We start from the raw sequence: 26617 nt of genomic DNA, 5'->3' as shown, positions 1-26617 counted from the left end.
ATATATTTTGTAAAAATTCTGAGAGAACTTTTGTTCTCTTGTCTTTACATTGAAAATTTCTTCAGACGCCTTCAAACAAGTTTGTCATATTTTTCATATTTTCTTCAAAATTTATGGGACCATGTCAGGAGGCCCAGTGCTTTGGAATGCACAGATTGTTGCTGTATGGAATATGTCTTACCCACCCACAATCTGCCTTTCTGTGAGAATTTTTTTCCTGAGTTCATTTTCTGTTAGCTTTTCAAGTGATGTATTTTAGGGATTCTGTATCAGGACTCTATAAAGAAAACTATTCTTCTCTTAAAAAATACTGGATTAAAGAATCTTATATTAGCGGAGAACTATATTTTAAAGCTTCTGCTCTTTACTGGTTAGCATACTTAATTTTCTGAGCAAACCATTGAGGGTAAGAATACTCTGTCAATTTATTACTAAGTTAATACCCAGCCCTAGCCAGTTAACTCTGATCTGAGTTTAAAACCTGGCTTTATCGCTTACCAGCTATGTGATCGTAAAGTCAGCTACTTAACCTTTCTGAGCTTCAGTATTCTTATCTCTGAAATGGGCGTGATATCCACCCTTAGGTTGTTGCAACACTTTCATGAGGTCATGCATGCAAAGGGTATAGTACCTCTATACTGAAATGTAGTCAGTAGCCAGAAGGATTCTTGTTGCCATCGTGGTTTTCATTTTTATTAAAACAACTTACCTGTATTCTGTGCATCTTGTGATTTTTAAAAATTGCTTCCTACTTTTTGTTTGTATTATTTAACCTTACTTTTTAAAAAACTAACATGTTATCTTTTTTTTTCTTATAGGGCTCACTAGAAAATTAGTGCAGTTTACATGTCTATTACACAAACTGATAGGATTTTTTAAGAAGTTAGTCAATAGTCATCAGGTGACATAAAAATTCCTCTTGAGTCATTTTAATTTTCTACTTCTACCTAGAAATTAAACTAAAGGGCCAATGTGTAGAAGTCAACACAGTAGCACCACCCAGCAGGCAAATACGTGGATGCACAAGGAGTAAATAGCAAACGAATGCACAAATGTGTAAGGAGGAAATTACGTGCCAGGTTAATCTGAGAACTCAATTCCTATAGGTCCCAGGTACTTCAAGGAAATATTTACTATGCTGGTGATTTTCTTGCTCTGCTATCCACATAGTTCAACATGATGCTCCCCTATAGACTCCTCACTGAGGGAGTAACTTTCTCCTTTCTACATGTGACCATACCTTAATCTTTGTCCATGGCATCCAGTTCATTGGTTATTACCAAACTCACGCCCTACCCCCATCAGTTAGCTCTTTATGGTTGAGTCCCACCTACAGCAGAACCACCACTAATCATGGTGGTAGCCTCTTTGAGCGTCATCTATTAATTCACTGATATGTGTGTTGGTGAGCTCTGACTGTGCACCAGATAGACATTGGAAGCAACTCTTTTGTTATTTTTACATGTGAGTTGCTCTCTTAGAATATGAGCACCCAAGAAATACAGTATGCTCAATCATTACTTTCAGACATATGTTGTGGTTTGCAAGTTTACTTCTGCATTAGAGACATTTAACAGTAACAAGATTTGTGGTTAAAATAAAAATATAAACACTTTGTCCTATACCAAAACTGAAGCTAAATAGAAACTGGCTAATACAAAAGTAAAATCGTGTGTGGTTCTATCTTTGGAGCTGTACTAGATTTCATGAAGTTTTTCTTCTTGCTGGATAAGATCACACCCTCTTTATTTCTCTACCCTTTACGTGTAGTAGATTAGTTTCATCTAAGTGACTAAAGAAAGTGGACACAGGGAATGCTTACATATAGGACATTTATCTAAGATGTTAGTAAAAAGAAAATTGAGGTGATATCATCTGATGGACCCCTCAGGCCTCTCACAGAAAGTGTCTTAAAGGGCCATATTCTGCAAGAGGAGCTGATTCTTGCTGGGGGAAGCCCCAGTGGGCTAATGGTGGGACACAGATGCCTGTGGAAGCCACCAGTGACAGACTTCTCGCCTTGTTTCTTGGCTCACCAGACCCAGTTCAAAATGTGGTGCAGGTCCTGGAAAAACAGTACCTAGAGGAAAAGAGGAGTGCCCTTGAAGAGCAGCGGCTTATGTACGAGCGAGAGCTGGAGCAACTCCGTCAGCAGCTCTCCCCTGAGAGGCAGCCCCAGAGCAGTGGCCCTGACCACCTGGCCTACAGCAGCCAGACAGCTCAGCAGAAGGTGACCCAATGGGCAGAGGAGAGGTAAGAGTGGCCACCTGGGTGACTTCAGGAGAAGAGTTTGTGAGGCATGTCAGAGGGGGCCAAGCTTTGCAAAGGAAGGGTTTAGTCCTTTATCCGGATTACCGACAGCTGAGTGTTCCTTTCAAAGATACCATCCATTTGAAGTATGTGTACTTAAATATTAGTGACTGAAGACTACCCTCACCTTTAACCATGTGCCATTAAGTCAGCTCCAACTCATGGCAACCCCAGGTGTTCTGGAATAGAACTGTACTACATTGTGTTTTCAATGGCTGCATTTTTGGAAGTAAGATTTTCAGGCCTTTCTTAGATGCATCTGGGTGGACTCAAACCTCCAACCTTTTGGTTAGCAGCTAAGCATGTTAACTGTTTGCACCATCCAGGGACTCCAGAAAAGCAGGGAGGGCAGCATCAATGTGTGATATGTTTTAGGGCATCTTAAGTCGCATCCTGTTTGTGTATCTTCTGTGCCATTTCTAAGGTGATGAAAAAGGAGTCAAGGTGTTGATGTTCAAAGGTCACCCTTTTCCTATGGCAGGAAGTGTACAAATATAAGGCATAGACCAGCCTACTGGACTGGGTGACCTTTGAATCCAGATACAACTATGACATCCAAAGATACATTTTTTCTTTCTTTCAATGGGCATTTATTGAATATCCTGTAATGGGCCATGTACTTGGCTACAACTAAGTATAGGAGTGACAAGTTAAAAAAGTCATGGTCTCTACCCTAAGGCATCTTACTTTTATTTGATTAATCAAATATTTACACCAATAAGTGAAAAATTACAACTATGATAAATGCTACTGGGACAAAAGATTAAGATTGGGAAAACAGAACAGTGTTCTGACCCAGTCACGGTGTTAGAGAAGCTTTCATCAGAAAGTGCTGTTGTGTAGAAAGTTGAAAAGGAAATTCTTCTGCCAAAAAAGTACTCATTTCATGCCTTTTACCAAGTGAAGAACTCACATAAAACACTTGTCTTCTTTCTAATACCAGGTCCCCCTCCTCTGCCCAGTTCCCACTCCCCCAAGCACTGACATCATAATCACTGTTTCTTTTTCCTAAAGGGTTCCTTTATTTATTTTTCCCCACATCATCACATCAAAATCTAGTTAGTTTTAAAATAGCATAAGCATTTAAAACATGGTTTTTAGTTAGGCCACTTCACAGATTTACTCTTGATCAGTGGTTCCAACAGACAGCCCACAGATCCCTGGTGGGGAGGAAGGAAGGTGAGGAGATGGTCTGGTACAAAGAGGTGGAAAATATTACCTAAAAGGAATTTTCTACCATTTTCTAATAATACGACTCATTTAGAAACAGGATCTTAGTTTTCTTTTTTCTTTGGTCTCCTCATTTCCTTTTCTCCTGCACCACAGGGATGAACTCTTCCGACAAAGCCTGGCAAAACTACGAGAGCAGCTAGTGAAAGCTAATACGTTGGTGAGGGAAGCCAACTTCTTAGCTGAGGAAATGAGCAAACTCACTGATTACCAAGTGACCCTTCAGATCCCTGCTGCAAACCTCAGTGCCAATAGAAAGGTAAGAGTTGCTGTTAAAGACAAGGAAGCAGGATGTACAGCAGGAAATACTGCAAAATAAAACTGGCATCCAAAACATACATCCATGAGGGGAACAAGGTATGAACCAGAGGTATTTATTTTATTTATGCATCCTCAGGTAAGAATTGCCGTTCTTACTCTTAGATGTGTTAAGATTGGAATATGGAAAATTCTGGTGGTTAAAGTGCTGGCTAATTTAATTGCTTTCTTTAAAACAGTGCAACTAGAAGTATCTATGAGTAATCATGCCTGTCTTTCTCTTTCATAAAAATAATTCCTTTCTGATATTGAAGGTATGTGTATGTTCTGTTAAGGTAGCCCTTTAAGAGTAAATTTAGTACAAGAAAGGAAGACTTGCATGATACCTGTCTTTTTATGTTCCAAGAAGGTACATAAAGCCACTTGGAAGTTTCCCATCATTTTAACTTGAAGGATTTTTCCTGTAGGGAGAAATGTTGAATAAAACAATCTTTCGTCCGTTCATTTTTCCTTCCAGCATGCATGCTAGAAAGTGAGCCAGAGACCTATATTTTGGGTTGATCCTAATTGTGATAAAAATAACACGTATATGCATTGGTATACATGGAAGATGGGCAGCAAACCAGAATTTTCCGTAGATAGTAGGATTTTATCTTCTGTTCTATGTATTGATGTGGTTTTCAAGCTTGTTGATTGCCCAACCTTCCTTCCGAGGAGTAGCTGGTGGGTTTGAACCACCAGCCTTCTGGTTAGCAGTCAAGTGCCTTAGGCACTATGCTACCAGAGCACCTGTTTTCAGTCATAGCACTTTAACATATATTGTTTTAGCAGCTCCAAAAGAAGTTATAAATGACTTTTATGAATTAATAACTAGAAGGCTTGTTTTGTTTGTTCTACTTCATTATGCAGAGAGGGGCAATTGTGAGTGAGCCAGCTATTCAAGTGAGGAGGAAAGGAAAGAGTACCCAAGTGTGGACCATTGAGAAGCTGGAGAATAAATTAATTGATATGAGAGACCTTTATCAAGAATGGAAGGAAGAAGTTCCAGAGGTAAGAGACACAAAATGTAAAGGAGATTTGGTGTATTAAAAGCAGAGGATGTCAGTGATGTAGCCATCAGAACACATACACAGAGTGTACCAGTGAATATTTGTAATGATACTTTGGACATCATTCCATTTACTTTGGAAAGTAAATTAAAAATCATCTTGAATCAGTACTGTAACATGTGGTGCCCACACAGATGGGAACTAAATGAGGAGAACATATAGCATATTCTTAACTGGCTGTATTTTCACTCTATTTCAAGCAAAATGAAAGGTTGGGAAAATCAGCTTGGATGGAGCCAGGATGAATTCTGTATTCATTAGTGTATGTTCATATATGCCAGCTATGACCATGCCTGGGTAGATTGCTCAGAGTGATTCTAGTAAGCATAATCTATTTTATGGGTGTTAGTAATGGAAGAGAAGACTTGGAAAAGAAAATGCAGCAAAACACATGGAATGAAATGAAAAAGGCTGCAGGTAGAGTGTTTTTGGGAAATAAGGCAATAACTAAAGAAGAATCCTCCCTGTGAATATCACTTAATTTCCCAGTAAACAAGCCCCTTTCATGTGCTAATTTTGTTTTCTTTATATGACGTGATCCTAATTTTATTTCTGGTTTATTTGGGTAAGAGCTTTCTTTTAAAAAAAAAAAATTGTAATGGTAGCTTTAATAACATTAAGTTGATGTTTTATTTCTTACTCACCTGCCCTGCCCTCCAACCCCTCAGTCAAAGAGACTCTGCGGGAAACGAGGTGACCCTTTCTATGAAGCCCAAGAGAATCACAACCTAATTGGTGTGGCTAATGTGTTCTTGGAGTGCCTCTTCTGTGATGTGAAACTCCAGTATGCAGTTCCCATCATCAGCCAGCAGGGGGAGGTAAGGATAGGCCAGCCACAAAGAAAATGACAATGGGGTTTTGTTTGTTTTTAAGCCGATTTGTTTTCTTGAGGTAGATCAAGAACCTAAGGCGAGTAGTCAGAATCTATATTCTTTTTCTCTACTAATATAGATAGAAACTGTCAGAATTAAGTCATGGTTTTAAAATAATAAAAGATTATTGTAGAAAGTCATGTTTATGGTTCACAAGTTTTTTGTTTTAATCAAATTAGAAATCCTATGGTAACCAGATTCATTCAGCTCTATGGCCAACATTAATTTCTCTTTTAATCTCTTGTCTTTGTGATACACTCCAGTTCTTTCCCAACTCCTGCTCCCAAAATAGTCTTTACAAGATACAACTTGGGAAGATTATTTTGAAATCATATATATATATATATATATATATATATATACACACACACACACACACACGTATATGTATATGTATATATATATACACACACACGTATATGTATATGTGTATATATATATATACACATATATATATATATAAAGCTTAAATATCCCATTATTACTCCTTTTGAACTCTCATATTTCAGTTATTTAGATATATTATCTTTATGTGGACTTAAGATAAATCAGAAAATATTCAAATATACACCAGCCACTCCTTGGAAGGAAGGTTGGGCAATCCTACTTCCATAGTGATACTGCCTCGGAAACCCAAGGAGGGGTCGCTATAAGTCGGGGCCGACTCGACGGCACATAACAACAACAACAACAAACTTAAAAAAATTTTTTTAGACATTTCATCAATTGTTTTGATTTTTAATGCTTACTTCCTAGCCCATCCTTCAATAACATACAGACTTGAACTACTAAGTTGTTTCTTGTGATTCTTAGCATAGGCTGAGGAGAAGTTACTGTTCTGCCCAAAGTGAAGCTGGGAAATAGATCCCCGATTCCTAACGGTGGTGGTGTAAGTGTACCATCTACGTGTACATATTCTGCTGTAGCAGACCAGTGACAAGAGGTGCTCTTTCCCATGTTAAAAATAGGCATGCCTCAGAAAAGAATTTCAAATTCTCATGGATTCGACTTTCTAGAGCCATTGGGTGAGAGGGGAGGAGGGAGGGGGTAGTGTGAACCTCTGAAACAATTGTCCTGAGATAATCTTTAAACCTTAAACTAAAGATATCCAAAAGTCATTTTTAAAACTGAGCAGTAGTTTAGTTTAACTAATAAAAGAAAAAGCATTATGCTTTTTTAAGAGCTACCAGATGAGATCATATAGACAACAACTCATAAGTTTAGATAGGAACCTTAGGGAGCAATGAGTTTATGTTAAGGAGGGAGGAACAACTCAGGGAAGGAAGGTGTGAATGATTACACAACTCAAAGAATGTAACCAGTGTCACTAAATTATACACGTAGAAACTGTCAAATTGGTGTATGTTTTGCTGTGTGTATTCTCAACACCACCACCAAAATAAAATTTAGAGAGAAAAATACAATAGGTGTGCCTCATGTCCTGAGTTCTTTAGCTAGGGTCCATGGTGTGCTTGGGTATTTTGTGAAGCTCCTTGAAATTACATTTAAAATGTATTAGATTCTCAAAAAACACCCAGAAAAGCTTATGAAACATTGTCTGCTAGGTGCTTTCTTTTTGCTTGTTTGTTTTTCCTTTTACTACGTCTCCCATATTTGTCTAATTTGTCACATATTATGAACTAATTCTTCTCAGGTATTTGGAGCCAGTGCTAGTTGCTATGTGGAAATTGGATTTTAAAAAACTAACCATCGTTATTTACTCCAAGATGACAGCAACACTGGCACAAACCCTGTGTTATAGTTACCACCTGCACGTCCTTAAACTCTGTCATGAAAACATAGCTCAGCCAATCAAAGCTCTCAGGGAAGGCACATTTCAGCACAACCCCCATAATATAACTCAGTTCTGCAACCAGCTTTAAGAGGGACACTATTAAACAGGTACATGTCAAAGAACCACCAGGAAAGTGAGGACATTAAAAAAAAAAAAAAAAAGTTTTTAAAAGAACTAGTTTCTCATACCTTTGTGACTTAGCATATGCTGTTCCTCCTGGAATAGGTCTGGTGTTGCCACCTCATGGAGCCCTTCATCCTGCTCCTAGCTCCTCTGAGTTACATACCTGTTCTCTACTCCCAAGAGAGTAAAAGCTCCATGAGGCCAGCAACCCTGTCTGTTTGGTTTACTATTGTAAAGACAGTGCTTAGCACAGTTCCTGGTACAGAGTAGGTTCTTGGTAAATATTTGTTGAGTAGATAAATATATTCCGTAACAGCCTGCCTTTATCTCCATTATAGCAACTATTTTCCACTCTTATTTCTTTTAGTTCTCTCTCTTTCCCCATTTGATTATGAGCTTCCTGTCAGCAGGTCAGCAGCACCCATATCTTTATCTTGGTATTTTAAGTACTTAGTTCCAGAAAGTATTTAGTATTGAATTTAGGTGCTCAAGAAGCATTTGATGAAGTGAATAAATGAATGACTATGCAAACAAACAAAGGAAATAGGTAACTCCAGGGAGAATATGATAGCTGCCTTGAATTTATTCCAGGGCTGTCCTGTAGAAGAGGGATAAGACCAGGGATGATTTCAAAAGACAAGTTTCAGGGTGGCAAATCAGGCTCAAAATAAGGCAGGTTGGTTGCAGGGGCAAGCAGTGGTATGACGTGGCTCTGGGAGGAGGGAGTGTCCCATTGCTGGAAATAACCGAGCAGTAACTTCAGAGCTGTTCATCAGGGATACTGTAGAATGTGTTTCTGCCTCTGGTCAATGTTGGACCAGGTTGTGCATGGGATGCCTTTGAACTCAAGATTCTCTTCCCTTGACCCAGGTTGCAGGGCGTCTCCACGTGGAAGTGATGCGTGTAACAGGAGCTGTTCCAGAGCGCGTGGTGGAGGATGACTCCTCGGAGAACTCCAGTGAAAGTGGGAGCCTGGAAGTTGTAGACAGCAGTGGGGAAATCATTCACCGAGTCAAAAAACTGACATGCCGGGTGAGCGGACAGGGATAGGGAGGCTCATCTACATGACCTTTTAAAATACAGTGGTGGACAGTCCTTTTCTAGAACCATGGAGCAATTTCTGATGGCAGTTGCATAAAAGTTCAAAAGCATATATGTATTTATTTGGCATATAAGAAGTGTGTGTTGTTTAATTAGTTAAAGTAGTATATGTTGCTTAGTTGGAGTCCCTGAGTGGTACAAACTATTAATATGCTTAGCTGCTAACCGAAAGGTTGGAGGTTTGAATCCATTCAGAGATGCCTTGGAAGAAAGGCCTAGTAAAAAATCAGCCACTGAAAACCGTATGGAGCACAGTTCTACTCTGACACACATGGGTTTGCCATGACTCAGAATCAATGGTCACTGGTTTTATGTTGCTTAGTTAATTTTCTTTTTAGAAAAGTTTACATTGATATAAGAAACTTGGTCATTCAGGCGTAGGAGTTGAACATTTACCTGAGGTAAATACACTCCTTGGAGAGAACAATCATGGGAGAAAGAAGGGCTGTTTAGGCACAGAGAGACAGCTCAGGGGGCAAGAGCGCATGGAGGGATGGACAGTGTCAGGAGAAAGTGAGAGGGGAGCTATTGCACTGGGGTAAATCATAGTCAATGTCATGAGAAAAAGTGTATGTGAACTGATGTATGGGAAGTAAATTTGCTCTGTAAATTTTCACCCAAATCACAATTTATAAAAAAGAGAAAGAAACTTGGTCATTAAGAAAATTTTAGGGAGATGTATGCATTTGTTGCCAAGTTATATACTATAGTTAGAACACTATGCTACAGATTTAGTTGTAGGTAGAACCCTTATGAAATGATGCCAAATATTTACAGGTGTCAAATGGATGACTGATTTATTACATCACTTACCCTTAAATTTGAAAACCAGAAACCAAAAAAACCAAACCCACTGCCATTGAGTTGATTCTGATTCAGGTAAATCTTTACAGAAGATCGATCAGTCTTGCTTCTGTGGACTGGCTCATGGGTTTGAACCACCAGCCTTCTGGTTAGCAGTCAGATGCCTTAGGCACTGTGCTACCAGAGGTCCTTCTTAAATTTGAGGTGGTCAGCATAATTTTAAAATGTTTCTTTTCTTTTATTGGGGTCACATTTGCATTTTTCTTTCTTCAGGTGAAAATTAAAGAGGCATCTGGGCTGCCCTTAAACCTCTCGAATTTTGTCTTCTGTCAATACACATTCTGGGACCAGTGTGAGTCTACAGTGGCTGCACCTGTGGTGGACCCAGAAGTGCCTTCTCCACAGTCCAAGGATGCCCAGTACACAGTGACTTTCTCTCACTGTAAGGTACAGATGACGTTACAAAACGTTATTTGGAGGCAGCTGGGTCATGTAAAATTCAAAGATCTTGAAGATTTTCCCTAAGAATTTTTTTTATTAATTAATTTGTTTATTTATTTTAACCTCAAAATATATTTTCATTCTATAAGTACAAAATGGATTTACAAATTCAAATAATTGGGAATCATTGAAAATAAAATCTAAAAAAACCTTTACCTAGAATCTTATTCCCTAGAGGTGTAGCCACCAATGGCAGTTTGCTACATATTTTAAGAAACTAAAGTTTTAATAAACTATTAAACATACTAAATTATGCTCTACAAGTTTTATATGTGATGGTAAATGTATATACCCATGAATGAGCATGGATATATATATTTACAGTCCGTCATGTGTGTATAACTTCTTAAACATTTTTTATTACAAATAGGGAATCATGTTATATATTCCACAGATTTACATCTGATTATTTTAATATATGTGGACATCTTAGCATGTAAGTTGATATAAATGCTTCTCTATCTCTTTTTTTGGAAATGCAACATAACATTCTAATAAAAAACGCACTGCCATCGAGTTGGATCTGACTCATAGTGACCCCTCCTTGGGTTTCCGAGGGGGGATCTCTACGGAAGTAGATTGCCCAACCTTCCTTCCAAGGAGTGGCTAGTGGGTTTGAACCGCCAGCCTTCTGATAAGCAGTCAAATAAATGCCTTAGGCACTATGCTACCAGAGCTCCTGACATTCTAATATATCCTATGAATTTTAAAAACATATATGAAATGGGAACAGTGAATTTTGATGAACATTGGATGAATCTGCTTTGAGAGGTCACCCACTCTCCCTTGCTTTCATGCTTGACTGCCAATAAGTCAGTTAGATTGCATCCACTTCATAGTTCTATTTTTCCTTGGAAGGTCCTTAATAGATAGATACTTGAAACCTGAATTATGTCCATTCTCTCTGGTTCTCCACCTAGAAAATAGATCCACCTCATTACTCATAAAATTTCACTTATATAAAGGCACGGGTCTTTTACTGGCAATAAATAGGCCATGTTTCTTTACCTGTATTTAACAAGCCATTTCTAAAAATCTTTGTTGATCATTTTTATTGTTTTCTGAATACCCTTTTAATTATTACCCACTTTTCTTTGGGCTCTTCAAAGCTGCTTATTTACAAGGGTGAAATCTAAATTAAAAATACATCCTAATTAACCACTAATTATCACTGTCCCAAGGCCCCTGGATTCACTGTGTGACTTGGAAGGGCTACAACATCCTCACTGAATCTTTGTTTTTTCATCTCTAAAATGTGTAGATTGTACTAATTGACTATTAAGTTTCCTTTTCTTCTAAAATTCTGACTGTCTCTAGATGAAATAAAGAAGAGGGATAGTGTAAGGTTAAATCAGTATAGCCCAGCTGTTCCCAGAAATTAGAATTACAGAGAGTCTCCAAGATTCCATAGAGGCCAATGGAAGGAAAATTGGCTTGATTTCTTGCTCACTGCATTTTTATAGGTGATTTGCCACCTACTTCTTCAGTATTCATTTCCTCACAGTTAACTATTTTCATTTCAGAATAAGGAATTGGGGTGGGAGAGTTTAAGAGCATAGAATTGTAAAGGTAATTATTTAAAGTTTAATTCAGTTATTGTTCTCCTAAGTCATAGGAAGGAACAATCAGAAGTTCCTATCTTGGCTTCCAGACAAACAAAAGACAGGCATATAAGTTGAACATTTACTGAGGTAGATACACTCCTTGGAGAGAACAATCATGGGAGAAAGAAGGGCTGTTTATGCACAGACAGCTCAGGGGGCAGGAGTGCATGGAGCGCTAAATTAACCTATGCCAACTGGAAGTCATAGTGGCATTGTGGAGCTAAGAAAGATTGAGGAGAAAGGGAACGTGAACCTAATTCAGCTCTCCAACTACAAGCAGTATGGTTTTGGACAAGTTGCTTTCTTCAGCTCCCTCATTTATGAAAGAATGAGGTTGAATTAAATTGCCTTATAGTCTCCCTTCCAGATATAATAGTCTGTGGTTCTTTGGTTTTCTATAAAACTTGAGAGATGATTTTAAGGTTGAGTCAGGTTAATGTATTCCAAACTGAATCTATGTACAGTTGAAATCTCAGAGGCTTCTCTATGCATAAGTCTTCTTGCTGTTTCCTTCTACCCCTTATCCCAGGACTATGTGGTGAATGTCACAGAAGAATTCCTAGAGTTCATTTCAGATGGAGCATTGGCAATTGAAGTGTGGGGCCACCGATGTGCTGGAAATGGTAGCTCCATCTGGGAAGTTGATTCCCTTCATGCTAAGACAAGGACCCTGCATGACAGGTGTGTACTTGGCTGTGAGCTCCAAGCACAGGGTCAGAATTAGCCCTTGGACAGTAGATAAGAGTACCAGCTCTTTACTGTGTACTCTGGGGCCTGCTGCAAATACTTAGCCTCTCTGAGCCTGTTTTATCCTTTCCAAAAAAGGGTGATAAATGGAACTACCAGGCACCAAGTGATTTCAATGGAGAAAATAACGTCTTTTGAACAAATGAGACTGAAACAACTGTATGTACACAAGGAGGGGGGAAGAATTATCCTTGATTCTTACCTCACACCACATACAAAAATTAATTTGAGATGTATCCTAACCTCAAATATAAAAGTTAAAACTATAAAGCTTCTAAAAGAAAACAGGAAGATTTCTTCACAACTTGAGGGTAGTCACAGAACCTCAGAGAAGATTACAGACAGCACTAACTATTGGAAGAGGAAGTAGATAAATTGGACCTAATCAAATTGAAAACCTTGTGCTACTCAAAAGCACTTTCATGGAAATTGAACCCACACTTGTGGCTTCCAGCCAAACAAAAGACAGGCATATGAGTTGAACATTTACCCAAGGTAAATGCACTCCTTAGAGAGAACAATCATGGGAGAAAGAAAGGGTGTTTGTAGACAGGGAGACAGCTCAGGGGGCAGGAGTGCATGGAGGGATGGACACAGGGAAGAGGTAACTATTGGGAGGAAGTGGGAGGGGAGCTGCTGCATTGGGGTAAACTGTAGTCAATGTCATGAGACAAAGTGTATGTGAACTGCTGTATGGAAAGTGAATTTGCTCTGTAAATTTTCACCCAAATCACAATAGAAAATAAATAAATAAAATAAATAAAAGCACATTCATGGAAATGAATAAGGAAGCCGTAAAACAGTCAGTTTCTCATAAAGTGGACCATTCACCTTTTCTATGACCTAACAATCCCACTCCTAGGTACTTTCCCAAGAGAAATGAAAACATAAGTTCACAAACAGATTTGTACACAAATTTTCTCGGCACCTTTGTTCATAATACCTCAAAATTGCAAACAACCCAAATGTCCTTCAAGAGGAGAATGGATAAACAAATTATGGCATATTCATTCAATAGAATTCTACTTAGCAGTAAAAACAATGGAACTATTGATAGACATTTGGGTGAATCTCAAAAACATTATGCTGAAGGGAAGAAGCCAGACACACAAGAGGGCATACGACATTGATTCCATTTATGTAAAGTTCTAGAAGAGGCAAAATTAATCTGTGAGTTTAAATGGCTACTCTAGGGAGTGAGGAGATTATATGGGATGGGACATGGAGAAACTTTGTAAGTCATAGTGGTATGAGTTACATTTGTTAAAGTGCATCCAATTGCATATTGAAGATCTTGCCATTTCACTGAATGTAAGTTATACCTTAATAAAAATAAATAAAAAGAGCTTATACCATAGGGTTGCTTTGAGAGTTAAGAAAAGAATCTTTGTGAGTAAAAATGCTTTTTAATGTTATTAATGATATCCCTGGATGATGACATCATTATGTGTTGGGTTGTGGTTTCCAGATGGAATGAAGTAACTCGCAGAATAGAAATGTGGATCTCCATATTAGAACTTAATGAGTTAGGGGACTATGCTGCCGTGGAACTTCATCAGGCAAAAGATGTCAACACAGGAGGCATCTTTCAACTCAGACAGGTGCTGTTTGTATTTCATTTGTTTGTTTTCATGTTTTCTCTCTGTCTCACTCCTATACACAGTTTCTGGGCATTTTCTCATTATTTGCCTCTTTGTTCCTCACTTTTTTTCCTTTCTTTATTGTCAATCTCCCCTCTTCTCCCACTGGTTCCCACTCTCCACCCCACCTCCACCTCTGCAGGGTCATTCCCGTAGAGTGCAAGTAACGGTGAAGCCTGTACAGCATTCAGGGACACTGCCTCTTATGGTCGAAGCCATCTTGTCAGTATCCATTGGCTGTGTAACAGCCAGGTCTACCAAACTCCAAAGAGGGCTGGACAGTTACCAGGTAAGACAAAGAGCTTAAAAAGAGTATTTAACAAAGATTGGTTGATGTAGAATTAAATCAGTTAATGATCTATCATGGGAACCTATTTGGGAATATAACAAATCTCTATACCATTAACATATATTTGCACCCAATTCACAATTCTATCCATTACTTTTTTTCTAGATTTAAAATTCTTTATTTGCTTAGAGTTTAATAATGATAATTTTATTTATAAACACATATATATCAATGCTATATACTCATTTACTCTAGGCAAGATTTCATTTTATATCTGACCCAAATTATGTTGGACATTTGACATCATTGCCTGACCTGATCTACTTTTATTACTGTCATAGTGTTGCCCAATTGTTGTTGTTGTTGTTACATAGTGTTACATAGTTACATAGTGTTGCCCAATATGCTGACATAATTAACCAGCACTTTGAAACCTCTCATTTATTTTTTTTTTTTAGGAGCTCTGGTAGCATAGTGCCTAAGGCACTTGACTGCTCACCAGAAGGCTGGCGGTTCAAACCCACCAGCCACTCCTCGGAAGGAAGGTTGGGCAATCCTACTTCCGTAGTGATACTGCCTCGGAAACCCAAGGAGGGGTCACTATGAGTCGGGGCCAACTCCACGGCACATAACAACAACAACAACAATGAAAAGTTGACTTCATGATCATTTTTGTTCATTAATCTCCAAGCATTAAATCTTACTTATTGTTTAGGGGGGAAAAAAAAGAGATACAGTAAAACTCCTAAGGATTGGTTATCAGTCAGGACTCTTCAATATTCCATGAGAATAAACGTTGAGATGAAGGACTTGTCCCCCAGTGGCATAGAAGAGTGCACACACCTCTCTACATTCTACATCCTCAGTTTACTACCAGATATGGACAGTATCTGAGGAGAATCAGATTGGGGTATTCTGGCTCCCTCCCTGCCATAGGTGATAAAGAATCATGATGAAGAGAAAACATTTCTCCTTTGGGTTCTCTGTGAAGTCTGGGCATAAGCCCAGCTAATCTTGAACATGATTCATCACCTGTCTCAGTTTCCTTAAAGCATTCAGGCAAAGAGTTTTAGGAAAGCTAAAAATCCATATTGCAGATGATTTGGCTTAAAGGAAGGCATAGCTGGGGCAGACTCTGCCTTGCCTACCCCAGGCCAACATCCCCTCTGACTCTCAAAGCCTGGGGGAGAGGATGAATAAGGGTCCAAGGACGGGGGCTGTTCTGTTTGGGAAGAGACTTTACCTACCAGACTTTTCCTTGTGTGCATGCAGCATGTGAATTAAGTCATTGAATTGTGTGTATTCTCATCCCAGATTACTTACTCCCTTGGTTGTCATCTTCTCAGGTGGCTGCAGGACTTGACAGAAAGAACCCTAGACTTGAAGTCAGGAGATGTGAGCTCTAGGTTCAGCATTACTAAATTGTTACCTGGACTGGATAAATTAAACTTCGAGTTTCCTTTTCACTTTCTAAAATGATGACATGAACTTCTTAATTCTCTGAGGGCCTTTTCTGCAGTAAAATTTTGAGACTTAATAAATCTCTGATCATAGATAAAATATTGAGTTTGTGTGTCCTAAACTATGGCCTAAAAAATATAGTTCATCAGCTGGCTGAACTCCTATCCTATTCTAAGAACATGATAAGAATTAATTGATTGTTTGCATTTTTTAAAAAAAACAATTCTACCTTGAGTTAAAACTGATTATCATAATTTGAGCTCTGAATTATCAACCTTTCCCCAATGCTACATATTCTTTTAAGAGCATAGTACCAGCCCTATGGATCTAAACTATAGCTGTTTTAAAGATTTGTTTTTCTTTTGCTGCCATGTTCAAGGTCATGTCCAATAACTTTTTGTTGTTGTTGACATACTATTTTAGAATTATTTTGATGCAACAGCTCAGACCAACCTAGAATATGCAGATTTCACAGGTTTTGCATCATGAAAGTTGATGCAAGTTTTTAGTTGCTATAGTAGCTCTGTGTTGTAAAAATCCATCATAGAGAATCTATACTACTTTTATTAATATGGGGCTCCATGTTAATTCAGAATTAATACTAATATTAAGAAACATTATTTCAGTATTAGACTTTTACATAATTAGTTATTTCAGTAGTAATGATTTATCATTTATCAAACTAAGATAGAAAAATCAACTGTATTTTGAAACCTACAGAAAGATGAGAATAATTTTAACTATATTTTAAAAGCAGTTGAAGAAAATAACAGTTCAGTGTCTCTTATATAACTATGCCACTTCATGAACTGCCTGTTTGAATGTTAGCCCTTCCAGTAGCCATAGGCCCAGCATTCATTTTGAGTACCATATTTTTTCATGCATATAATGCACCCATGAAAATAACACACATACACACATCACATAGTGCACATAGGAAACTAATGTGAGAGGGGGTTGCAGGGTTAACAAAAACAAAAACAAAAAGTCTAACATACACATTATTTGCATAAAAATAGGATAGAACCTGCCTTCGTATGGATGGTTATTCTATACAGATGGGGTTTATAAATTCTTGTGTCTAAGAAAAATTGTCTCAACTAAAATTATTTTCAATTTTGCAAAAAAAAAAAAGTTTGTCAAAATTTGTATTTTAGGTAATTAGTATAAAATGAGTTGGAATTGACTCAGTGGCAGCTATCAACAATAACAAAAGTGTAAAATGTTGCCATCGGTTTGAGACACTTATAATTCTCCCAGCTGACTTATTATGGTCACTAGTGGATACTGATAGATCCACATATTCAACATAATTTGCTGTGCTTTCATTGTAATCGTATAGTATCGAACATGGTCCAGATGAAACCTTAGGTTCCGTGTGAGCTTTTACTTGTGATGATCTCTCAAAGACTGAAGGGGTTGGACCCTAGAGGCCTGGCTTCTAGTCCTGACACTGCCCATATCTATGTGTCCTTGAGTTAAACTGTTTCATCTATCCAGCCCTCATTGCTAAAACTAGAGGTCTCTAGATTTTTCTAATCCTTTCTAGTTTTGCCATTCCTGCTTTCTAAGCCCATTGCAAACCTCAAATAAACCAAAACCAAACCCACTGCCATCAAGTCAGTTCTGACTCAAAGCTATCTTACAGGACAGAGTAGAACTGCCCCTAGGGTTTTCAAGGCCGTAAATCTTTTCAGAAGCAGACTGCCACATCTTTCACCCATGAAGTAGCTGGTGGGTTCCAACTGCCGTCCTTTTAGATAGCAGCCCAATGCTTTAACCACTGTGCCACCAGAGCTCCTTCTAGTCAAAAAGCTTGCCCATAAATACATAGCAACTATTTGCATAATGTGTAGTTCTTTTTAAATGGCTGCTTGCTTTATAAAGCCTTAAACTCCCTAAACAATTAAAGACAACTGAATTAAATCCACTAAACTCTTCTAGATTCAATTAAGTGTTTTATTATGCTGATGTTGTGTGTTGTCCAGTATAATGTGTGTGTTAAATTAAAGAATTATGTTCTTTGTGTATTGTTTGAGAAACAAAATGCATGTCCTTTGTGTTTATTTTTTCCTACCAGAGAGATGATGAGGATGGTGATGATATGGATAGTTATCAGGTATTGCTGCTGCTGTCGATCCTGTGGCATGGGGCACAGCTACTGCTAATTGCCAGCATTCACAAAGCAGAGGGCAGGGAGGAGGAAGGACAGGAGAGCAGGAATGTGCAGTTTTCACGGGCTTTTGATTTGCTTTAAGCATAATCAGGGATACAATACTATTTCCATAGATTTTCCTGTCAGCTCAGAATTTATAACTAGATACTACATTTTTGCTAAGCTATCTCAAATGACTAGCTTATAAAGCCTTGCTCAAGCAAGAGCATTATCTGTATTAAAATTATTGATCTTAAAAGTCACACAATTATCCATCCATAATCTTTAGAATCTTGTCTTTCTTATGCTAACCTGCTGGTTATATCCAAGAAACGGGTATTGTTCTATCTTGTTCTAATATGCTATTTCACTTTGAGAGACTCTGGCTAACTAAGAAAAGTAAAGATATTTTACACACATAGTTTTTTTGTTTTTCTTTTAGCTAGTTTTCTTCTTCTGTCATTAGGGACAAGCTTAGTTATCCATGATTTATGAAATTCAAGTCTCAGCCTTTTCTTTTTGGAAATCTAAACAATATGTATAGATGTGCAGTTTTACGTCATCAGGACTCACTAACCTGACATCATGTAATGTGGGTAATCATAATGGTCCAAAGCAGCAAACCAAGATGATATTTCCTGGATTTGGTTCCCTGGCTTTTGCACAGATTCTTCACACAAGTTTTAAAAGGATGTTTTCCCTGTGTACCTTCCTGTATGTAAACTGTGGTGCATTATGGGTAAAGCCTCAGAGCTCCTCAAATAGCACAGTGTCTCTTCTTAACAGAAGGTCTCTAGGTGGCACAAACAATTTGCACTTGATTGCTAAATGAAGTTTGGCAGTTCAAACAATCCTCCCTAGTGGTACTGTGGAAGAAAAGGCCTAGCAATCTGCTTCCATTAAGATTGAAAAACCCACTGCTGTTAAGCCAATTCTGACTCATAGCAATCCTATAGGACAGAGTAGAACTGCACCAAATTATTTCCAAGGCTGTAAACTTTGCAGAAGCAGAATGCCACATCTTTCTTCTGCAGAGCTGCTGGTAGGTTCAAACCAGCTACCCTTGGTTTGCAGCCAAGCACTTAACCACTGTGCCACCAGAGTTCCTTTCCATGAAGACTACAGACACAAAAACCCTATGGAGCGGTTCCATTCTGTAAAACATGGTGTCACCTTGGGTTGAAGTCCACAACAACTAACAATGACAGCAGCTCTCAATGTGATGTCCTAAGTGTTAGACTGAGATTTGTGTTGTTGTTGTTATGTGTCGTGGAGTCGGACCCGACTCATAGCAACCCCTCCTTGGGATTCCGAGGCAGTATCACTACGGAAGTAGATTGCCCAACCTTCCTTCCAAGGAGTGGATTAGGCCAAGTCAAAGAGCAGTCTGAGTAGGATTGGTGGGTCTTCTTTCCCTTCTCATAATTTCATTAAGAAAGAAAGCAAACAATGAACTCAAAGAGAATTTTTCATCATCTTTGGATTCTCAGTGATGCCACCTACTAATGTGCTGCCAGCTGTTTGGGTGCTGCTTCTTGTCTTGTTCATGCGAAGTCCACCAGATGCTTCTGGGATTTCTTAAAGCATGGCTGACTGCATGTGGGGTTTTTGCATGGGAGGTTTTTGTGTAGCCTCATGATGGTGGTTGGAAGTAAAAGCTTTGCCACAAGTTTGAAAGGGCCTCTGGCTACTTATTCTTGCATTCAGATAATACATGTTATGAGGCCATTGAACTATAAACTATGTAAATGGCTGTCTTGTTTCATTCCATTTGCTGTTAAATGGTTTGGGCTCTATTCATGGTGTCCTGCTTTAGAATCACAAATCTTTCAAGTAAATAGCTACAATTTAAATGCACAGTGTAAAAATCATCCAGCAGCCAGTGTAGTTTGAGCTTGTCTTGCTTTTAAGTATAATCATCCTTTTGGAGATCTAGGGTCTTTGATATCTGAGTAATTGGGTCCTTGATCAGCATGCAGTATTACTGAGGCCTCTTTGCTTTCTTGCATATTAATCACACAGCTACCTATATTCAATGACCTTCCCTAATGAAAAGTTTCCTAATAAACATCTTTTCAAAAAAAAAAAAAAAAAGAAGAAGTGCGTTGAACAGCAAAATGTTTTTCCTCTTTGACATCAGGAAGAAGATTTAAACTGTGTAAGAGAGAGGTGGTCTGATGCACTTATTAAACGGCGAGAATACTTAGATGAACAAATTAAAAAAGTCAGCAATAAAAAAGGTACATGGTATTTAATGTCACTGAACTATACTTGTGAAATGGTGCATGTTTTGTTAGTGATATACTTACCACAAACTAAAAAAAAGAAAAGGCATATGAGATTAATTTCTTTTTCTGACAATAGCTCTTTCATTTCTACACAATAGTGGTAGGTTGTTTTCTTACATTAGTTAGACAAGAGTATCTTAGTTTTTGGAATTTGTCAAAACTAGCTACTGGTGAATCTTACTGTAGAGTGTTGACTTTAAAAGGTTCTTAACATGAAAGTAATAAGTTTTTATAAAATTGTACTTTAAGTGTGACATTAAACATTAAAGTCAAATTTTGTTTTGAGAAACACAAATAAGATCAGGACCTCAATATGATGTATTCTAGTCTCAGAACCTGGGATTGACAGCACTTAAAGAGTCACTTCAGAAACCACAGCATTGGCGGGTCACCACCCAACTACTGTTTGGTCAGAGCCATGAGCTCAGCTCCTTCAGGGCTGCCCCTTGCAGCTCCACTCCCTGCCACCTGGCTTCAAGAATGCTATTTGCCAGTGGTGGCCATGGCTCGCTTAGATTCTGGAGTAGAAATATGCTCATTAGATCCTTAGTTTCTCATGCTGACTTTACGATTCACTCTTTGTGATTGATTCTGCACCAAAGGAACCATTATGACTATGAATTCATTTCATATAAAAACTAACTCACTGCCATCAAGTGGCTTCCAAATCATAGTGACCCCTCCTTGGGTTTCCAAGGCGGTATCACTACAGAAGTAGATTGCCCAACGTTCCTTCCGAGGAGTGGCTGGTGGGTTTGAACCACCACCTGTCTGGTTAGCAGTCAAATGCCTTAGGCACTGCACTACTAGAGCTCCCCCATTTCATATAGAAGTGAGCAAAAATTCTCCCTTAATGAAACATCCTGGCTCAACATTCTTGGTGTCAGTTTGTATATGTGCTCAGACTGCTAATGAAAACTCACTTTGACTACATAGAGGTAGCCTTGGAATTGAATTGTAGGTAAGAGGATTTCAGCATATATCAGTAAAATCTCTTCCATAATGACTATGTTGTTGTTGTTCTATGCCATCAAGTCAGACCCGACTCATAGTGACCACTCCTTGGGTTTCCAAGGCTGTATCACTACGGAAATAGATTGCCCAACCTTCCTTCTGAGGAGTGGCTGGTAGGTTTGAAGCACCAGCTTTCTGGTTAGCAGTCAAGTGCCTTAGGCACTAGGCTACCAGAGCTCCTATAATGACTGTGGAGGAAAATAAAGTTGATTCTAAGGAATGGAATATATGGTGGGTTTTAATCCTTTGTCTTTATAAAATGGTATATAGTCTTTTTATAAAGCAATGCCACATCCATTATTTCATTTGATTGTGCCAACAAGTATGTGTGGATATGACAGGTATCCCTGTTTAACAGATTAGAAAACTAAGACTCATTTGTTGAGTAACTTTCCCAAGTTATGGAACCAGCGAGATAACCTATCTTCTAATTCCTATCCCAAAGCCCTTTCTACTCTTCCTGCCTTATAGCACATTAAGCCAGTGGCTTAGCATCTCTGAGCTCATCTGCATACTCATGCTTGAACTTAGAAGCCTCAAATCCTTTTTTGGAACACAGTGGATGTTTAAACCACTTGTGACTATCACTGAATGAGAATCTCTTCATTTATTTTAAATTGAGAAATTGCACTTGCTTTCTTCTTGGCACTCATCCCTCATTTGGTTCTGCAGAGAAAACAGAGGACGATGTGGAGCGAGAAGCCCGGCTTGTGGAGCAATGGGTGGGGCTGACTGAGGAGAGGAACGCTGTGCTCGTCCCAGCACCAGGCAGTGGCATTCCTGGGGCGCCTGCTGACTGGTGAGTCCTGTCTTCCTTTCAGGCAGGTTGGGTAGGATAGTGCACAGTGCCTGTGGCAGAAGTTATACACATGACTTTCTAGGATTGTCATAGTAAATGCTAGCCAACATGAGCTGCTCAGGAAAGGGCACTCTTACTAACACTGCCTCCCTTTTCTTCCCCATTATAGCCAACTTCCTCTCACAGGAGGCAGAGAGCATTTACCTGGACAGGAATCAAATGCCCTGCTCCTCTTGCTCTACAGAAGCAACTTGGACATTGTTCTGTCATCTTCAGAAATGCTTTCCTTTTGGCTTGAAAGAAGGATGTTTCAGAGTATGCTTGAAGAGGGCAGAAAATGTATCTTCTTATTTGCCCTTGTGCCTATCTAGTTTGGTACCTAGCATAGAGTAAGAAAGCACTTAAGCATTGCATAAACAGTGAATGCATGAAGGCCCTTGGGTGGCACAGATGGTCTGCACTCAGCTAGTAACCCAAAGGTTGCCTGTTTGAACCCACCCAGCAGCACCATGGAAGATCCGGGCCTAGTGAGCGGCTTCCATAAAGATTACAGCCATTCCAACTCTGGAGCCTACAGAGTCTCTCCAAATGAATACACAAACAAATGCCTCAACGATGAATCGATCAATTGATCAATCCTATGTATGCTCATAGGAAGCTACGTAGCATGATAGGCTATGGAGTCAAATAGATCTGGATTTCATTTCCAGATACAGCTCTTAACTGTGTTTCCTTAAGCAAATTATTTAACTTACCTGAAGCTTTCTTTCCAAATCTATTAGTGGAATTACCTTTTTGGTACTTTTGTGGGGATTAGAGATAATGTATATAAAATAACTTGTACATGGTGCCCATTCATTGAATGCTAGTTGCTTTTGCTTTGTGCTCTCATTCTTCTTATTAAATGTCCTAGGTATTTAAGAAAAATCATATTCCTTGTGTACATCAAATGTACAATGCCCATCATCTTCTTTGGGCAGGCATAGAAATATTTGTGATGCTATTGATGTCTGTAATGATAAATGGAGAAGTCCCTGGATGGTGCAAACAGTTAAGCACTCACCTACTAACAGGAATGTTGATGGTTCAAATCCACCTAGAGATGCCTTGTAAGAAAGGCCTGGTGATCTACTTCCAAAAATTATAGCCACTGAAAACCTTATGAAGCACAGTTCTGACACACAACGGGCAACCATAAGTCAAAGTCAACTACACGGCAACCATTTTTGTTTGCTCGTTTGTTTTACTTAACGATTAATGGAAGTGTAATTTATTTCATGATCTGTTTTATAAAACTTGAAAATCTGAATTTACAAGCATACAATTTGTAAGGTATTATTTCTCACTGCAAATGTTCCTGTTGTGCAAGGCCCTGTAGGTCACATGAATGTAGCTACCAGCCACTTACTGTGGATATCCATTTTGTTCTAATCCTGTTTTGTTCCTTTGTTCCTCAAGGCCTCCTCCTAGGCTAGCTCTTCTCCTAACCCCAGTCCTTCTTATTTGAGATGTTTTCAGACTTTTGTATGTCCAAGATCATCTTGAATGTTGGTAAATATAGAGTCCCGGGTTCCATCCCTAGTCATTGTCATGTAGAAGAGAAAGGATAGCACCCAGGACTATTCATTTTACAAGGCCCCCAGTGTTTCTAATACTTTTAGGCCAGTTTTTGACAGGGCACAGCCTTACTCTCTCTCTCTCTTACACACACTCTTTCCTCCTGTCAAATCTTTCATTTTCTTCTCCTTTGTTCTTTTTAAATATTGTTCCTTTTGTTTACTTCCTCTAGGCTCCAGTCCTGTCCCTTATTCCTATACTAACATCTCTCTCCTTTCCTTCCATCAATAGAAATAGTTTTAGAAAGGCTTTGTTTTAACTAATTAGATAGCTGCTGTTGAGGTGACTCTGACTTGTGGTGGACTTAAATACAACAGAACGAGACATTGCCTGGTCCTGCATCAGCTGCATGATCACGGGCATGTTCGAGTCCATTGTTGTGGTGTGTTCCTCACCAAGAGTCTCCCTTGCCCTTGCTGACACTCTCCCCCACCAGACATGCTGTTCTCCTCTAGGGACTGATCTTTCCTGATGGCATGTCTAGGACAAGCAAGTTGGGCAGTATTCTGTTGTGATCCATAGGTTTCCATGGGCTAATTTTCAAAAGATAGACCTTTCTTCCCAGTCTGTGTTAATTTATATAAGCCACATAATTTCTATGATTTAACAGTGAAGCCAAAAAATGTGAAAGTATTTCACTAATAGAACTTGTATCTCACAGTGGTACTCCCATGGTTCCATGCCTCTCTGGTATTTTATTAGTTATGTGACAGAATATAAAACACGTACTTGGTTATGATTAAATTTTGTTGTTAAATTTAGGATCCCACCTCCTGGAATGGAAACCCACATACCAGTTCTCTTCCTTGATTTGAATGGTAAGTAAATACTGAAAGGTCTGGGGTGTTATGCCATTTCCATTAAGGCTTGTAATCTCCTCAGACCCATATCCTTTTCATCTTCAAATCACTTTTCTAATCACTCATGTGCCATGTCTAGAGATATAAGCATAAGATATAGAATCACTGGAAGAGAGATGTGGATGTTTAATCTAAAAAATAGAGTGCTTGGGGAGATCAAGAACTGCATACAAACACATTAAAGCAGTTGCTCTCAAACATTAATGGACCCGGACTTCCGGTAAGATGGAGGAATAGGCAGACAAGCAACATAGACCCTCTTCAACAAAGAAAAGAAAAAACCAATTGACAGAGATACAGAAGATAATCCTGGAGCCCTGAGCTTTGAAAGGAACTATGCAGAAATAGATTAGGCACCAACTAGTGGAAAAACCTGAACTAAAACAGTGAGTACAGAGACGGTCGGAGCTGCGGACTCTCAGCTACTCTGACGGGACCAATAGCCTGAATATTTCCAAGTGGTGTTGGGACTTGAGAATCGACCTAAAGATCAGCCCTGGTCACCAAGGGCTGCAGGGACAACTGCGCTGGTGGCCTATGACTAGGAAGGGAAACAGCAAGCAGTGTGAAAACCTGAGCTGTTGACTTTCTGCCATCTGGAGGGTGCAGCCATTTTGATTGTTTACACATGGCAGCCATTTTGAATATTTAAAGTGACTGAGGGTGCAGCCATACTGGATATTTAAAGTGACCGAGGGTGCAGCCATTTTGATTGTTTACACATGGCAGCCATTTTGGATATTTAAAATGACCGATGGCACAGTCATTTTGAATGTTTATAAGTGGTGGCCATTTGGATATTTAAAGTGACCGAGGGAACAGCCATTTTGAATCTTTCTAAATGGCAACCATTTTGGATTTTAAAGTGACAGCATCCTCATTCAGATTTCAGGGACCTAAGAATAGGCTCTGTTTGCCAAGGTCAGCAGAGACATACGAGAGACTGACAACAGGAAAGGAGACAGGTGGTGAGTGTATAAGTGCTGTTAACTAGAGAATAGAGAAGCACACCACAATACCCTGCTTGCATAAATAACATACAAACAAAACAAAGAAAACGAAAATCGTGGGCAAGTCACTCCAACATACAATCACCAACTAAATATAAACACAAAAACATCACAATGCCTCAGAGACAACAGAGCATCACAGTTCACACAAAGAAGCAAGATAAAGCAGGAGAAACAAGGGACAAGGGACAAGGGACCAGACCCAAAACACATCCCTGAGGAAGACACAGCATTAGAACTCCCTGATAAGGAATTCAAAAGAATTATATTTAGATATCTTCAATGAATTGAGAGACAGATCAGGAAAACACAGAGAAAACCCTAGAACAATTTCAAAAGACAATACAAGAACAAAATGACAAAATAAATGAAAAATTAGAAATGATACATCTACACACAGAAATTCATAAGATTAATACTAAGTTTTCAGAAATAGGTAAGACATTGAATGGGCAAAGGAGCAGAATTGAATCAGTGGAAAACAGAATTGGTGAGATGGAAGGCAAATAGCTGAACACTTCTTTGGAAAGGGATCAATCAGAAAAAAAGATCAAGACAAAATGAAGAAAGCCTAAGATTCATGTGGGATACCATCAAAAGGAATAACCTATGTGTAATTGGAATTCCAGAACAGGAAGACACAAATAAAACCACAGAGAAAATTGTTGAAGATTTGTTGGAAGAGAATTTTCCTGGTATGATGAAAGATAAAAATATATCCATTCAGGAAGTCCAGTGAACCCCAAACAGGATAGAACCCAAAATAAAATAAACCAGACATATCATCATCAAACTCATCAAAACCAAAGACGAAAGAATCCTTAAAGCACCATGAGAAAAACAAAAAGTTACCTACAAGAGGCAACCAATAAGACTAACGCTCGAATTTCTCAGCAGAAACCATTCAGGCTAGAAGACAATGGGATCGTATATATAAACCCCTAAAAGAGAAAAATTTCCAACCAAGAATTATGTACCCAGCAAAACTGTCCCTCAAATATAATGGTGAAATTAGGACATTCCAGATAAG

At 38.7% G+C, this 26617-nt stretch overlaps 1 protein-coding gene across 1 annotated transcript in view; it reads left to right on the top strand.

Annotated features, from left to right (window-relative positions):
• KIF13A (kinesin family member 13A) overlaps positions 1–26617 on the top strand; it is a 287512-nt gene that overhangs the window by 229802 nt on the left and 31093 nt on the right. Inside the window, 13 exon segments of the mRNA XM_042782437.1 lie at positions 2040–2253; positions 3637–3799; positions 4708–4848; positions 5576–5725; positions 8568–8729; positions 9876–10049; positions 12237–12388; positions 13923–14055; positions 14237–14383; positions 17925–17963; positions 20140–20239; positions 21974–22100; positions 24480–24535. Coding sequence (XP_042638371.1) covers positions 2040–2253; positions 3637–3799; positions 4708–4848; positions 5576–5725; positions 8568–8729; positions 9876–10049; positions 12237–12388; positions 13923–14055; positions 14237–14383; positions 17925–17963; positions 20140–20239; positions 21974–22100; positions 24480–24535 — 1758 coding nt within the window.

This window comes from Orycteropus afer, unplaced genomic scaffold (assembly GCF_000298275.1).
Source record: "Orycteropus afer afer isolate SDZICR_OR568_19922 unplaced genomic scaffold, OryAfe1.0 scaffold00012, whole genome shotgun sequence".
Taxonomy (NCBI): Eukaryota; Metazoa; Chordata; class Mammalia; order Tubulidentata; family Orycteropodidae; genus Orycteropus; species Orycteropus afer.
Note: the sequence above shows the minus strand (reverse complement) of the source record. Positions and strands in the feature narration are given on the sequence as shown.